Source organism: Struthio camelus, chromosome Z, assembly GCF_040807025.1.
Source record: "Struthio camelus isolate bStrCam1 chromosome Z, bStrCam1.hap1, whole genome shotgun sequence".
Taxonomy (NCBI): domain Eukaryota; kingdom Metazoa; phylum Chordata; class Aves; order Struthioniformes; family Struthionidae; genus Struthio; species Struthio camelus.
The window spans coordinates 79,643,084-79,660,962 of record NC_090982.1 but is presented as its reverse complement, the minus strand read 5'-3'; the positions used below and the strand labels follow the sequence as shown (position 1 = coordinate 79,660,962).

Genomic DNA, 17,879 nt, shown 5'->3' with positions numbered 1-17,879 from the left:
TCCTCAGGTTGAATTCTTTTCTCCTTAACCCAGTACAGTCAAAAAAAAAAAAAAAAAAAAAAAAGCTATCTTTTAACAATAATTAACTTATGCATGAAGAAGAAGTCCCAGTCCAACGGAGCTCTCTTTACAGCGTCTTAAACTCAGAACTAGACCAACAATAGATCTTTGCATTTACATAACATTTTACATTCACTGAGCTTACATGCTCAAACAAACAGCGGGCATCATCTCCATTTTAAAGAGCAGGAAACAAAGGCAGAAGGTAATTAAATAACTTGATGGCAAGACAATAACAGAACAGAATTAGATCCCAACTTATCTGCTTCCCAGCCCTCATCTGCCTCATAGACCACAGCAGCAGTCCCAGCAGCACACTCGTATGCAAAATTGTCATGGTCAACACAAGTAATGAAAAATATTAATCAAAACCTCTCATGTCCCTTTAAGGACATTCTCATGAATAAAATGAAAAACAAAAGCCTAAATATTTAAAGACCCCTACTGCACATGTGCCTGACCTCTCATTTCTTCACCTGAAAAGGACTTCCTCGAGATAAACCACTGGCTTTGATTTTACCTGAAGCTTCAGAGTCCAAACAAAGGGCTGAATGGACATCAGCCTTCTGCAACTTTAGCCCACATACACACACAAACTGGCACTAATTTCCCTGCATTAAGATTACAAAAAAAAAAAGTAGAAAACAATACATTTTCACAGCCAGAAACAGTACTGTATTCAAAATTTGCTTACACGCATATCAGTTCAAGTGTGAAAGATGAACTCACTGCTGGCACTTAAGCCACATGTTTATTTTCAACAGGTGCTTCACATAGGCTTGAAAAAACATAGAAGTTACAAGTCTGTCAGTCAGTCTGTCTATACCTTCATACTGTGGTTGCACATGCTCCCAGGCACATAGAACAGGAGGATTTCTGCTTCTGCGCTGCTGGTAAGATGCACAAGCAAGTCCTTCCCACGTGTATGGCATGCATGCTGTTACCTGACCAGCCCCCTGTTTCCCAGGCCCTCTATTCCTCTTAACCTCAAAGTCTCTAGGGAATCCAACGAAGAGGAGCAAATTTAATGCAAAAGTTGTAAATAAACGTAACTGTTTTGCCTCCTTCAACCCCATACTTTAATGGATGAAAAGAAACTGCAATAACAGCAGAGTGCTGTGCAAGTGACGGTTTATGGGATGTAGGTATGGATCTCAAGAATAGAAACGGTCTCCACAACTGTTGTTTGAAATCCAGCAGAGCGCGCTCAGTTTGCCACAGGTTGCCTCACCTTTGCAGTCTCCCAAGCTCATTTAGTAAGACGGGTTCTGTATTAAAGTTTTCAGTATTTTTTGTAAACATGAACATAAGTGGTTTTGCACTGTAAATTAAAAATGAAAGCACACTTAATCCTACCAGTACTAAGCAGCCTCAGCCTAGATGCACATACCTTAAAAATATAAGTTAATTTTCTGACTCAAACAACATTCCTGATAAGATCACGAGCAAAAGCTTCTGCTGAGGTTTAAGAGTGATGTTAACCTGCAAGAGGTCCTGGGTCCTCGACCTAGCTAAAGTACCAGGGTCTTTACTTCTTTGTGAAAAGTCTTACACCTGCAGTTCCAGGGCAGAGACACTCGCCAAATGCGTTGTAAATTGGCAGTCTTCAGCTAAGTTAGTGTGTCTCTGACTCAACTCCAGTTCAAGATGTCCAGAAACCAAGAAGAATTTTGGAGACTCTAAACACTGGAAAACATCAGAGACGATGGTGAAACTTTGCATGGTCTGCTCCAGCTAACAGGATTGCTGCTGTGTATGGAGAGGAGAACAGATAGGGAAAAAACGTAACCATGGAACCACACCTACTTATTACAGATTGACTAGAAGTCAAGGTAGAGACCAATCTTAGGGTAATCCAGACCTTGAAGACAGGTTTCATGACATCATTTGGTTTCTCCTACTTTCAACCTTACAAAATAGTCCAGCCAGGTTGAAAAAACAGGTATCTGTGTGGTTAGCTTTGACTACACTGGTTTCAGATTAGAAGCCTTCTTGCATAGAGAAGGGAAACTTGCACATCTCTGATGATGGTAATACAAATCATCATTGGTACACAACGGTCCTGAATGTCTGCATGGCCTGTTTCTGCCCACATGTCCCAAACCTTCAAATCGTAAGAGGGAATTTCCAAAATGAAGAGAAACACACATAATACTATAAATCTGAAAGTAAGAAGGGAATAGGCAGATGGGTCTTTGAGACATTTTCCGGCATCTGCCATGAATAAATAGCAACCAGAACTGTTACAAAGTGTTATTAAATGCATTCATTGGATCAGACAGGTAAGCCCAAAGCCATGATTACACGCATCATGTATGCAATCTTGCAATAAACACTAGAGATGCACACAGCCACATGGTTTGTGCTGATGCTACCTCACCAGATATTTTCCACGTAAATTAGTGGGGAAATGAGTTAAGCTCTCTCAAGAACTTTACCAACACCTAGAATTTGTCCCATGGGGAATAAACTCCCAGAAAGAGAGTCCAGAAGAGTCCTTACAAATGTAAGTGGCAAGCTGTGCAGACAAAACTAAGTTTGAACTTTTTGCAGCTCAAAATGAAAAACTCAACTAAATCTTAGGGTATTCGGAACTAACTCAGAGATATTTCTGCAGGCAATCATCCTGGCACAGACAGATAACGAATTCCCACCTTCTTAGCTGAAGAAAATTACAGCCCTGACTTTCATGAAAAAAATCTTTCTGCCATACAAAGACCAACCAGCGGTGCCCTGAACGGATAATCACCTGCCCTTTGTGAAATAAAGACATTTTTAATTAAGCAACCTGATCAACACAGAAACATGTGCTTTGCAGGCAAAAGATGGTAAACAATTTCTCTTTCATATAATGATCACTCATGTCAAAATCACTATCTAGGATTTAAACTTCCGAATAAAATTATTTCAATTGTGAAGTCCTACAGCCTCCATTCTTTTCAATAAGAAAAAATAGCTACTTTAATCATTTCCACTTTAAAAAAATAAGGGTCTAATTTTTGGACTACTGCTACCAGTCCAGAAGTATTTTCACTTCTCACTGAAACAGGTTTTCAGAGGACAATTTCCTGAAAAAGGATGTGGAAGAGAATATAGAATAGAATTACAGAATAATTCAGGTTGGAAAGGAACTCTGGTCATCTGGTCCAAACATCCATCCAAAGCAAGGCCATCTTCAAAGTTACATTAGTTTATTCAAAGCCTTGTTCAGTTGCGCTTTTAGTATCTCCAAGACACTGGTTTTCAGGAAGTCCGGAATCCAGGAACAATCTTGATCACCTCATGCAGGACCTGCCATGCTTAGAGAAGGTGATTGGAAGTTCCTGACAAATTGATTTGCAGGAGTCTCAGGTAACTTAAAAAAAAAAAAAAAAAAAAAAAGCCTACTGAAGTTTCGTTCCCAGCAATAAAGAAAGTAAATAACTTCAGAAGCATGAAGCACAGTACTACAAAGCCTTAAATCCACTGAAGAAGCCCCGCTTGTATTTGAAACTGACGTTGTATACCACTAAAAGACTGATATTAGAGAGTGTTGGTGAATATGGTCACAAAGCGCTCTCCCAAGAACAATAAGGGTTACACTGAATTAAACTGCATCATCTGATTTAAGAGTTTGTAAAGTGGTCCTCAGCGACAGGAGGTCTTTGAAGATAGGTAGTCTTCTGCTCGGAAATTCTCAAACTCTCAAAATACGGACATTATATTATTACTCTTGTCAAATGCTATCAAAAGTCTGAGACCAGGAATATGTTTTGCTGGAAAAGGTGGCATTGTCTTCTTTCCAGATTTATTCCCCAACAGAAAAATCCATAGCAGATGCAAGTGTCCACCTACAGAAAAGATTCCCACAGGAGGGACAGTTTTTAAAGCCAAGCGAATGAAACAAAGAAGAAATCTTCAAAGAAAAAAAGACCCTAAAGAGATTAGAGACAAGTTTGATTAAAGACAATAGAAAAATAGCAAAGAGACAGTAAAATGGCATAGCTCTCAGTTAAGCAGTGAACTACTTAGACCTCTCTTAAGTAGCGAGCAGAGAGTGAAGTGCTTATCACCACTAATACAGCATCATTCTCAGCATGCCAGTAGACACGGCTTTTATGCAAGCCCAACAGTCCTACTGTGGCAAGCATTTCCAGGGGATTGAGTGCAGATGGACTTAAATTGTGAATGTTAGCAATACGCAATATGCAGATATTTTAATACTGATGTTTCCTTTTGGTTTAAATATTTGTATCTATTCACATTGCTTTTTTTTTTTTTTTCTTTTTAAGAAAACATAGGAAAATCAACTACTATAATTAACAGAGATGAAAGGAAAAAGCACAATTCTTTTCCTCCTTGTACCAAGCTAGTCTACTCCGCACCACCCTAAGTTTGAAATTTCATCACTAGCCACTTTGAACACACAGAAATAGGTTCCCAAAAGTTTACATTCTCAGCAGAAGACAGAAAGAACGAGGACAAAAAACATTATCTCCCTTTTACAGATAAGAGAGGCTCAGAGAGAGATCAGTGGATTTGCCGAAAGTAGCACAGGTAAGGCAAAGCTATTCCCGATATTTACTCATGCTAAACCTCCATCTCTGCCTGGCTTCCTAAAATTATTTCAATACCTTTGGGTCCACAGTCAAATTAGTTCTTTATTTATTATGCCAATTCTCAAGTATCTTTCAGACGGGCTCCTCCATTGTTCCAGTACAGCTGGGTAAACAGACAAAGTAAATTCAGTCATGCAGGTTTACCTTATAGCATTCAAAACCCTTTGCATACGTGGGATTTTTTTTTCTTTAAATAAGCTAAGATTGTGTTCAAAGGTGACCTGTGTAGGAAAAAAAGGGGAACACGGAAGTTTGGGGAAAGCAGAAAGGAAAGGCTTCTGCAGATTGACTTTTTTCAACATCCTTTCAAAGGAAAAATTCAAATAAACAATATTTGAAGCTTTGGTACGTAATTGCCCTTATTAAAGCAAAAAATGACAATGATATGGACAAGAATTTTAGTCACTGACATGAAAAGATAGCGGGACTTCCTAGCCCTTCCAAGAAACAGTTTCCTTTGGTGTCATTTCGCAGTGAAATCCACAATTGTGTCAATGTTTAAGATGAACCGGTGACTTAGAAGAAATAGTAATATGAAAAAAAAAATAGTTTACAGAATTTGGCCTCCCCCAAAAAAGTTAATCATCTTAAGATTTTACAGGCTTCCCAAAGCAGACCATGTCTTACAGTATGCTTGCACAGTGCTTATAACACAACAATACCTCATTCCTGATGAGGGCCTCTGGCACTACTGAAATATAAACACTGAACAACAAGAGACGGATGGCATAATACACAAAAAGAGGGAGGGAGGAGATACTCAACTAAAAATAAGAAATTCTTGACATTTCTTTCAGTCTAGAATTCTACCCCACATCTACTCCATTTCTATACACAGAAAGGAAGAAGTCAAGCTTAAAATACATACAGAACAAAAATCTCTTAAGCCAAGGGAATTAACAGATGTGCTGATAGCCTTATACAAATAAGAAATAAAAGTTGCCAGCTGTACTTGTAAATTCAAAGATTAACATTAATAAGCAAGGCTGAGACTACAGGTACTACCCCACTTTTAGAAGTGGCTCAAGAATTCCAGTCCTGTAAAAACTCAGCCTCCTGTCCAAATCTTGGGATTCAAGCCCTACCCTAAGCCACAGAACATCTATACACTTTCATCAGCCAGAGATTTGCCAAAGTAAACTGGATTCTTGCCAGTGTTTGAGATGGCAGCGAAGCAGAGACTGTACAACTAAGTCAGACTTGATTACCTAAAACAAGGGCAATTTTCTTTACATCTCTGTGTAAAGCTTCTGAAAATGGCAAAGATTGAATATTTGGGAGCCACAGAAAGAATATCCAAAAATCATATTTGATAGAAGAGATTTAATTACATTTTAATATGGATGGTATTTTCTATTAATATCAGGGCAGAAGCCTATTGCTCAGTAGAGCTCTTCACTTCCTTTACACAAGAGCTATCTCTTTGAATCTGTCTGAGTCAACTTTAGTGACCACTTTAATATTCACTTTACAATTAATGCTTCTTTTTATGGGTTGGTAGAAGGTAAACCAATTTCAGTTCAGCTTCTAGGTATTGAATTTATTATAAAAAGTTATGTACTTAAAACTCCTATAATGAAACCAGAGGCATCATGAGATATTAACCTAGAGTTAATGCTGAGAAGGCCAGTTTGAATAATTCAATTCATGTCACCTTAAGTATCTTTTCAAATGGAATTAACTTTATCTACCAAAAAAAAAAAAAGGAAGCACCACGTTCCAGTTACCGATTATTGACTCCGCAAGAGTTCTGTCTTAAATCATCTCACCACCATTTTCCCAGCAATTTTATTTCACTACTTCCAGAATGTTTCTTTAAATTGAAGGCTGACCTTTGTTATAACGGAACAATATTAGGTGAGAGGAAGACATGATTTCAGAATTTCATAGAAATTTCCCTTTCTGTGATGCTAAAACAGACAAAAATAAACAGTTAACACCAAAGTAGCTGCATTAATTCAATATGGCTGAGAATCAAGACTGTATATCAGCCACACGTGCACAGCTGCTACAGTTATTTTACTTCTACATATCTCCATCTCTTTTTGCAACAGTGCAATAACAGTTTAGTAACACTGCGGTCCTCTTGACCTGTTACTTGCCTTACCCTAACACTAAAACCCAGCATTTAAATGCCAAAAGGAAATGCTTTCAAATACTTGCCCAAGGACAGGCAAAGGCAGCCGTCGCATGGTCAGCATTATTCTACAGTAAGAAAGAGGGAGCCAGGCAAGCAAAGAGTGAGCGATGCTAAGGTATAGGTGCAGTACTGGAAATGAATCAAAACAAACAAGTGGAACAAAAGGGGAAAATGAACAGAAACAAGAAAGCACAGTTCACAACAGGCAGAACAAAGAGATACTTCAGAATGGAGTATAACTGTGCAGCCCCATGCATTTCTGCAAGACATAGGAAAATCGAAACGGCATCTTACACTGAAACACAGATGCCCTACATCAGCAGTCACCTGAAATAGGAAAGGCTGATTACCTCTCCTAGACAGCTCAAAGAAGTGAAAACTAGGTAGCAAGCCAGCATCTACTGGTTTAAAGCCAAACATATCCAGGATTTCCTCAGCCTAGTCAAAACAAACAATAGGGGAAAAGATTCTCAGTGGTCAAGGATTCAAATAAAACTCAGGAAGACTTCCTTTAACTTCATCTTTAACAAGTTTCATTAAGGTAGCTTTTTTCAAACTCCAGCTGCAGAGGGAAAAGTGAGGGGAAACTGGAGGGAAAGAAAGCAAAAGCTTCAACATCTCAGGGAAAGGCAGGGTGAGCAGCACTTGGAGCAGGAGGAAAGATTTTGGGTCTCTCCCCCCCTCCCAATTCTTACCTCCTAAGATCCTCCCCCGCCCTGCTCCCTGAATGATATTTCCCAATGATGCGCTACACCAGGATGCACGTCCTTTTCCTTAGGCAATGCTCAAACAGAACAGCGACCCACCACGACACTAAGAGTTCACAGTTCAAGTACTAAGACAAGAGACAAAAGACAGCAACAAAAAAAGACATGTGAAAATAACACTGTAGTCCAACAACAAGCAGCCCAGCGTCCTTTTTTTGGTTTTTGATAGCTGTCATATAAAAACGCATGTTAGGGAAAGAACTGAAGCAATGAGGCAAGCTTGACAGAATCTTGCAAACGGAGGAGACAAGAGTTCAAAAACCTCCCTATAAATACACTGATAAGAGTGATTAGGAAGAGAGAAGAACAAGAAGAGATGAACGTGGACTGCTGAACTGTCAGATGATAATTTAACAGTTAATGGCCTGAAGGTTTCCTATTGCCTACTTTTATGCTTTCTAGCGCTGCATTTGTGATGGAAGATTGGATATTTTTATACCAACAGCTAACCTGGAACAAGACGCATGTGGACGAAAGAGGAAAGGTTTCAAGCCTGGCTCAAAGAGAAGTAATGGCATCATCCTAAACCCAGCTACCACAGTGCTTTTGGCTTAAGCGGGCTCTTCAGGACTGGTTTCCACCAAGATCCCGCCAGCCAGCTGCATATCTTGGGTGAGAAGCCTGGCACCACCCATTCTCAGAGAAAAAGGTTCTTATTCTAAGAGCTCAACACCATCACAAAAGGGATGTCTGAGAAACGTACAAAAGAATGAAAGTAAAACGAGTACAGGTGCTAAAAATTTGACAAACAGCTCAAAATCCAGCCACATATCTTAAAACATACACACTGGCAGGATAAAAAAAATTCCTGCTGAAAATGAAGTTAGAAGTGTTGCTACCTGTTGCAGGAAAAGAACTAAAAATTAGCCTTTTCACAGACTAAGCAGACTGCCTATGCAATTTAGTTAGCAGAGAACCACTGAGGGGCAGAAATCAAGCTATCTTCTGGAAACCTTGTGCTGACGACTTCACTTCTAGCCGTATTATAAGCATTTAAGACTCTTTCAGCAAAAGATCAAGAGCTCAACATATGTAAAAGACACGGTCTTAGGTAGGACAGATTCTGCATGGAGATCTGCACAGGGTAAAAATGGGAAGAGAACAGCAGCTAAGAATAGCATGAAGTAGGGTACTTGCATGAATTGCCTTATTTTCCAGGGTATAATCAGCTGTCAGCAGGGATGCAAATGTAGTACCTAGTTCTTGGAAGAAATCTCAGGCAACCATGTTTTTAAGTCTGTAAGCACATACAACTGAGAACCATTTTACCACTTAATTTAACAGATTGTATCCCTAGTCAATATTTCCTGTTTTTTAACTGCATTGACAATTTTAGGTCTTGTATGAACAGCTCAAGTCAGATGGACTGCCGTACAAACTTCAGAAAGCCCACATTGACCAAACGCATCACCTGTAATCTCCTTTTCAACCATCAAAAGTCACAGTGAAAATTTATAGCCTTTAAAATTGTCAACAATGCTACAATTGTAGAACGCTGCAACATGGTCAACTACTTTCACCCCCACACTTTGCCTCTAATAGGCTCTTGCTTCCTTGCGATCCATGTACTAAGAAAAGGAGTCATGGGAAGCCAATCACAAAGAGTTTACAATCTTGTGTAATACAAGACAATGGACTCTGAAAACATCTTTTCATTTTTTCTAGAGTTATAACTGAAGATATCATTAAAACAGAGATGAGAGAGAAGACCTTACCTTCTGCTCCTTCTGCTTGGCAGCACTGAGTTCAGAGAGGGAGAGCGACAGTTTTTCCTGCTGCTCAGCTAGGTACTTCTGATAAAGGCTCAAAAGTTCCTGGCATTCTCTGTACTGTTGCTGCAGAGGTGAGATGTCACAAGTTAAGGGAAAAGTACTCTTTAGTGAATAGCTACAGTCAAATAGATACCAACTTATTCTATGTAAATCTGATTTGGATCTGTAACAGTTCAATTTAAAAACAGATACTGTGTGTTTGAGTACTGCCTAATGATGATATATCTGCCTGGAGATGAATGTCCAAGTACAACCTTCTTTCTACTCACAAAGTGGAAAAAAGAAGAATTGCACCAAATTCTTTTATCATTGGAAAAGGGAGGGCTGCAGAAGGCAGGTGATTACATTGTTTCAGCTGGTACAATTACAACCCTCTGATTTGTATTCAATAAAGACAGACACTACCAATGTTTATTTATAAATAAATAAATAGCCAGCCAAGTGAGTAAATTTTTAAGCACAATCCATTTTTTTTGGATTCACAGGCCCACACACCCAAATCCAATCCCTTTGCTTGAATACCAGTGGCTCAAAAACCACAGTCACAGATGCAGCACTGTAGGCCTTTTAGAGACGAGAAATGATTTTTGGACAGTTATCTGGAGAAGCAGCAACTGCGGTGTTTGCAAGGATATTAGCAAGCAACAGTGTCCTGCCTTGCTTGCAGCATTGAAATTCCAACAGGAGATAAATCTGCTCTTCACCTGTCATTGTGTAATTCCCTCCCTTGCTCATGTAGCATGGTAAACCATTTATGCTCCCCCTTCGTTCCCCCTCACTTTTAATTATGCATGCAGATGGGATAAGGGCTCGCTGTCCAAAGAGATTACTCTGAATAAATACTTTAATAACAAGTCACCACAATTAAGGTAGGGAACAAAAACTTCTTCAATCTATAAAATGGTGTTGAGTTACAGATTTCCTTAACATTTTTATGATCTAATCATTGCTTCTGGGCAAATTCATGTTGCAATCATTTTTGCCAATCACGGCTGCATAAATAACTCACTGCTTTGTTATTTCCTGTTATGACCCCGGCTTTTTTCTTTTTTTTTTTTTTCCCCTCTTCTTCTTCTTTATTCATCTGGGGGTGGGAATTGCTGGGTCTTTTTGTTTTGTTTTACTTAAATAAAAAGCTACACAGAGGACGAGCAAAACACTTTAGGAAGGAAGAAACAGGAGACTAATTTAACACTGTGGTTTAATAATCAGGAGAGCTCCTGGAATACCTTTGCTCAGCACCTGGAAAAATGGGAGGATACAAACAATGGTCTAAACAAGCTAATTGCTTTCCAGAGTCAGACCGCCTGAAGCCTGAGCTGTTTTACATTTCACTTCATTCCATCAGAGAGCACCAAAAGGCTGAAGTGATTTGTGGTGGTCTCAGGAGTCTCTGCCAGCTATGATGTATATAAAAGGAATTTTTTATTCCGGCTGTAACCATAGGCAGTAATGTTTATAGTAGGTGAACATATTAGCCTGGACGCAGGGCATGAATTTTACTCTAGAAAAAGCCAGTTCATTTATACAGCCTAAGAGTTAAATGTCGGTATTTGAAGACAAATTATAGGCAAATTCATTTAAACCCATGTTATGTGGCAGAATATAAAAACAGACAGTCCTATCTTTATCAATTTTTACAGCCCTCTTAATTCACTTTGCTTTCAGTAACCCCTTTCCCACAAAACAGATTTCACCCACCTCTCCCTCCAGCCAGCACACTTGCTGGCACACAGAATGACTACCCTCCGTGGCCTTTGGGTACACAAGCGATGGCGATGCACCTACTCTCATTCTTGCCAAAACGTTAACATCAGCCCTGCTTGAAAGTTAAGCCCTCTCTCTCAGCTTAATGTGCAAGTGTACAATAAAAGAGATGCCCAAATTGCATTTTACAGACTGCAGAGCACTTGCTGCGTACATGCTCCTGCCACCTCTTACTCGCAGCTGCCAAATTTAGTTAAAGTACAGCTTACAACATGACATGGACCAGTAGCATTAGGAAAGTATGTAAGCAATGTTGACTGTACAAGGGACAGTTATGTGATCACAAGCGGGAAGGGCAATAGTTAACATGAACTTGAACGGCAGCTGAGATGTCCCTGAAATTTTTCGTTACGATAGGGTCAGCACTGTAACTGTGGTTAAAATTTCTTCTATTAAAAAGATTAAAAACCTTTCATTCACACCACCTGAATGGTTCACTATACACTAAGCACCATATTGTTACAGCCATCATAGTCTAAGAATAAGCAAAGCAAGGTTTTTGATCAAGTAACTAAATACAATACTTCACATAATGAACAGGTTTTTTTTCCTTTTTTGAAGGAACATGTAGCACAGTTCTAACTATGATAATTCTTCATAATGTGCTTGGTACATTTACTGCAGCATACTTTAAGAAATAAGCTTTAATATTAGATCCTACTTTTCTGTTCTACTGAATCTTCGCTAAAAGCAGCATCTCCTTTTCTATGTACAAGTTAGATAGGTAATATACAACACTGCCACAAAAATATTTAGGTCCTTCAGATATAATGGAGACACATATGTACAACAGGAATAGATTCTCTAGACAAATACATAGTAAATGATAAGTATTTTCATCAACTGCTTAAAAAAAACCAGTAAATATTATAAGCATGAAAAAAGTCTATAGGACAACAAGTCTTATAGATTCACATTCCACAGAAAGCAAAATGTGCCTAAGTGCTCAAATCAGGTATTTCCTTATGCGTAGAGGAGCACAAACATCAGATTTATAAGATATTAGTTACCTGAGAGTAGTGGTGCTTTGCATTTCACTAAACTGTAGTTTTATGTCCAAGAAATACACATTTGAATGTATTCCAGTAATCTGTTTTATGCAGAGATTGTAAATATTAAAGTATTAAGGGAGGGAGAACAGAAAAAAAATCAAAATCAGAAATGCAAAGGTTAAGATTAACAGCCACATTTACATGCCATACTGTAAGTACTATATATTTTATAGAATAAATTAGTTAATTTCATCACTGAATGCAAGTCACAGAATTAAGAGTTCATTTATGGCTCTTAAGAGATAATAACCTCACTGGAGACAGAGTTGGCTTTGCGAAGAGGGACTGCTAGCATGCTGTAGTGGCATGCTTACAGAGGCTAGGAACAGATTTCCAGGGAGGAACATTCGGCAGGAAACAAAGAGGGGTTTTTCATTTTTGTTCTTTTGGGATGGGGATGAGGTTTCATGAGAAGGCACAGCCAACCTAATGCTCGACTGCTGCAAAAAGCACGCTTTCACTCACCCCTGGAAGTCTCACCCCCTCAATTTGCACCAGCTCTTGAGCTCTCTTAATCCCTCAGCGAGCTCAGTTATTCTGAGGGCTTAGCAAACTGAACCAGCAAACCGATGGGTAAGTTGAGCACAAGAGCTGGCATGACGGAAGCAGAGGGAATACACAGCTGGGAGAGGAGGCCACCTCTTCCAGCAGTAGAGAGCTGTCTGGCAAGGTCCGTCCGCCTTGAAAAGTTTCAATCCTAAACTTTTTCCAGCTCCACTCTTTAGCCTCAGGCTTATATCAAGTCTTATCTAAAACTACAGTTGACACCAACTGCTCCCACTTGTTCCTTGCTAAAGTATTTTTGACCCTCTCATGAGCTGCAGTAAGACAGACAGCTACAGTGCCTTGCTTTCCCAGAATCCGGGGCGGGGGGGGGGGGGGGGGCGAGCAGTGGGGAGAAGAAGTGATAAGTCTCCAGCACTCTGACTTCCTGTAGTGCTCCCAGTGCAACATTTTCACAGCTGCTTTCACTATAAGTAAAGGCCAGTTTAAAGTCTGAAGTATTTCTGGTTTTGAGCAAATTAGCAGCTTCCTAGAAAGCTTCTGAGTTCTACATGTCAACGCCCGTGCCTTTCTGTAAGCAGTGTTAGCTGCCACACAGCTTTATAGCAGTTCAAACCCTCATTGTTTTGTTAATGGAGAAGGCAGGTTTTCAAATCTGGCCAACGCCAGGCTACTCAGTGATGGCTAGCCGTTTGCTGTAGTTCTGCCTTTTCTAAATCACATTTGAGAGAAAAAGATAAGCAGAGGAGTTTTTCTTTAAAGAGAAGTTTTTTTTTAAGCCTGTATCACTCAAGAAGTAATGTTTGCTTTTGCCTCCATTTATTTTAAAGAAAAAAAATTAAATCAGACTCTGACCATGGGAATTTGGGGCTAGAAAAAGGAAGTTTTATAGACACTACTAATGAGATTTTTTTGGCAATCAAACAAATAACAAGAGGCCTTGCTATATTTGTGGAGTGTTTGTGAGAACTCATTACCAAGTGTTTCATTCCTCAACGATTCATCACAAGCCTTGTTGGGGAGGGCGTTAAGTGCTACCGTTCACATTTTACAAACAGAGAAACTGTGGCACAGGGAGTCTTTGGGCACGTCTGTGCACACAGGTGCAGCCCAGCAGTCCCACGCTCCACAAGCCAACTCCAGTTCAGAAGTCTGGTAGCTGGAGGGTGAGCTAGCGCAGCTCAGGCACAGCACTAACACAGAACAGAATCATCCCGCATCTGATCAGCTTACGGTGCAAGTTTGTCTGCATTCACCCATGCAGAAAGCCCTAAGAGGCTTTCCAAGGATCAAATAGGATACCCAGGGTGGACTTTCTGTAGTCCCTTTCTATACTTCTGTAGTCCCCGACTATAATTCTGACTTGGACCATCCTTTCATTCAGGGCTGCATACTCTGATCCATGTCCAGAAGAGAACACAACAGCTAAATCTCCATCTTCAAGAACATGGTACTCCAATCCCATCAGCCTTTACAGCCAAGGAAAGTTCCCCCAGAGACTAAGAGTTATTACAGAGATCTGCAAAGATGGATAAAACAAGCAAAAGAAGGAAAAAGTCAAACAGGCACAAGTTAAATTATAAATCTAAGTAAGTTGATTTACGTTTTGTGGTAGACATGCAAGGATCATCTTCAGGATACGATTTTGGCTCATGATGAAAAAAGCTTTTTGACATCTGCAGTCGTGATCTAGTAGCCACCAAACACTTTTTTTTTTTTTTTTTTTTTAAATTCCTGCTTGAGGGCATGCATCTAGAAAGCTGACTAGTTATCATATTGGCAGTCTCAGCAAAGACTAAACTTTCTTCACTGCCTCAGGTAGTTCCTTCAAGACAAAGGCTGTGCGAAAACTGGAGTGAGAAGCAGCAGCTGAGGAAGTGTCACTGACACTAGACTACTGACGCTAGACTAGGCATTAAGAGAGAGGTCTTCAGCCTCAAAAAAAAAAAAAAAAAACACCACCACACACTACTCAGAGTTGCAGGCAGACCTGAGCTTGTCTGCCTGCACTCCAAACTGGCTGTGTATGAGCCATCCCTATTCAAGAAGCTGAGTAGCCACAATAGCACAGCATCATGCCCAATCTAATTTACCTTGCTTTGATGGGGTTTATTAGCTTGGCCACAACACTGCACTACACCGTTTCCAGAGTGCAGCTGGATTGCGTCTGGCAACTTGAACAACGTCAAAGCACGCTCACATCTGTTTGAATATACATTCTGTCTATAACTCTGGCACCTTAAACTACTATGGCATCCCACTGCATTGCTATCAGCCTTAAAATACCTTAGAAAATGCCTTTAAAATGTTGCCATAACAGTAAGAAAGCTTTTCACTAAACTTAAGCAAAGGCTAAGACCCAACAGGGCTGGGTCTCAAACTAATCCTATCTCTGTATCTACAAGTACAGATCAAGTGACATTTAAATGTTCATAATACAACTGAGAGATTCCAAGGGAAAAGCGTTTGTGAACAGTCTGCCAAATGCCAAGGGCTCATGGCAGCCTCCAAGCAAACTCCAGTACAAGCAAGTTCAGTATGCAATCGGACCCACATTTTTCCATGCATCATCCAAGCATATACTTTTCACTATGCTGACACATGAGGCAACAAGGTTTATTTTCTGCCATAAATTTTGCATATCAATAAGAGAAAGATATCATGCCTTTTGGGAAAGTTTGTGTGTGCGTGTATATACTTATAGATAAAAACAGACCACTTGGCATATATACATATGCCATTCCGATTTCCACCTGCAGGCTTTCTCTTCTTCCCAATCAAAGAAAGGATTAAAATAGTGCAGCTTCAACTACTTAATAGGAAAAAACACATATGAATAGATTGCTAGTATTAATGATTTAACATCTAAAAGGAATACTTTCAAATATAAACTAAGATACTCTAAGCTATTTCCTTTAACATAAACAGCTATGTAGCTCATTGGAAGCTGACCTTGTGTTTAAACACAAGTTGTATATTAAAATTAATACATGCACATTCCTGTATTTTCACAATCAGCTCATCTCAAAAGAGCAACAACAGGACTACATTTCTGAAGTACACAGCTAAACAGGGCTACATTTCCAGTCACAGATCAAATTCTGCTCCAACACATTTCTTCTGCCTTTAAAATTAACGGAAAGAAAATAAATGGCTTGAACCTATGTGAATCATTGTTCTGTGAAAGGGTAAAGACTAGTAAGTTCTATGAAGGTTTATTATCTAAACTCTGAAGATGCTGCAAAGACTGAAGGTAATAAAATGTTTTATGAACAACTTCACTCCACTCGGTCTTATATAACTGAGTTTATGTGGACTCTTTGGCACAGTGATGTTAAGAACCTGTAGGGAACTTTCTGCACATCCACTTTTCAATGTATTAAAGAAATCGTCTGGTGCAGGTCTGAACCTTTTATGAGCCTTCAATTCAAAACACAATCTCCTTGTGATCCAAAAGCCTCAGGAAGCACATTTTTGAAAATACTATAAAGAAGCAAGTCACATACAATAAGATACAGTGATCTGCAATCTGAAGTCCAACAGTTACATTTTAATTTACACTTGAATATTTTAATGTTTTTATCCAGTCTGTAAATTAACTCAATATCTAAGAACGAAAAGGGAAGATGCGTAAGGAGATAGGTCAAAGTCTACAAAAGTTAAGAACCTCACTTCCGTTTGAAGCATCAGCATTTTGTTGTTTAATGCTGCAGCTCTCAAATAAAGGAACTGCTTAATATACTCCCATTCTGTTTGAAGGGAAATTGAATTTACATTCTTTGGGAATATGGTATTGTAATTAGTTCATGACTTGATTACACTTTGAAGTGAGCCAAGAATGTACGGTGCATACAAATTAGTTAAGTTATGGTTAGCTACCTTAAGAAGAGCTTCAGAGTTCAGAACAAAGTTAGGGACAAAGCTAGGGCAGTCCTTTGGAGCTTTCTGGCAGCATATGTAAGATATCAAATTCAAATCTATTCTCTGGACTTAATTGATGCCAGGTGAAACAGAACTTTAAAAAATGCTGTTTCCTAAACAGCTGAATGAGTTGCTTCAGAAAAATAATCTTTCCAGCTCCACCCACACCACCTGTATGGCAACTGCTAAAAGAGAAGCTAAAAAAGCAATAAAAGGCACAAGATTTCCCACCGTAGTTAAATTTGCCAGTATTATTTATTCCTAGTACCTGTAATTTTTTTTTATTTGTTTCTTTTATAGATAAGCTGAGTTTTACATCTACTAAGATGCTTTGTTCCATGCAGATGATGAAATTCCCAAGTTCACTTTAAACACACTGAAAGACATTGAGAAGCACAATATAAACGTAGTGCATCTAAAACTGGCCGAACAAAATGATAACCAGTATGATTTACAGAGAGCAAGGAAAGCATTTAAACTTGAGACTAATTCTCAACATAGCATATGAACTCAGAGAAGTCTCTATCACACTCCGAAAACGCAAAAGCAGTTTAGGGTATAGGATTTGATGCTGTGTATTAAAAATACTTTCCACAGGATATGCCAATCAAACTGGACCGCTTATCTGCCAAATTCTCTGGTTCAAAGGTGGGTAAGGACAAAAATATCACACACCAACATATGCCAGCAGATGTGCCTGGATCAATAAATGCAAATACTATCTCAGAGCTTGCACTTTCTCTTCCAAGTAGAAAACACATCTCCAGCCTTATCTTCATTAATACAAACAAAAGAATACTTAAAAGTAGAGGGGGGGAAAAAAAAAGAAAATAAAAGGTTCACACTAGAGTCAGATTATGCGAATAACTTTCTCCTAATGAAAAGGAAGGAAGAATACAATGCACACAAGACAAGTTATCCCACTACTCATGCTACTGAGAACATGCCTTACTGTAATTAAAAAAAGCTAAAAATCTGACTACAGAAAAACTAAGGACCTGAATATACCACATACAGACCATTCAGATCATCAAGTTACTGGTCCTGGTGTGCATCATAACAAGATTTTACTTTTGGCTTGAGAACCGTGATGGCAGGAGATTTCCTCACCGACAAGAGTTTGTTCAGAACATCCTTACTCCTGTTAGGGATGCTTTGCCAAAGTCCATAGCTATTTTCAGAATCTAAAAATTTCCTTTGCCATTTTGTTAGATGGCAACTGTTAAGGAACTTGTGTATTTATCCATCAACTGGAAAGTGTAAGATATTTCTTATCGAAGAAAGAAGTCTGCAGATCT

General features: G+C 39.1%; 1 protein-coding gene across 10 annotated transcripts in view; it reads right to left on the bottom strand.

The window, feature by feature from the left end:
• Positions 1-17,879, bottom strand: part of LOC104152006 (protein hinderin-like) — a 173,707-nt gene that overhangs the window by 95,089 nt on the left and 60,739 nt on the right. For all 10 annotated transcript variants that reach the window (XM_068926510.1, XM_068926514.1, XM_068926509.1 and 7 more), the window contains one exon: positions 9,281-9,408. In XM_068926510.1, coding sequence (XP_068782611.1) covers positions 9,281-9,408 — 128 coding nt within the window. The remainder of the gene's footprint in view (positions 1-9,280; positions 9,409-17,879) is intronic.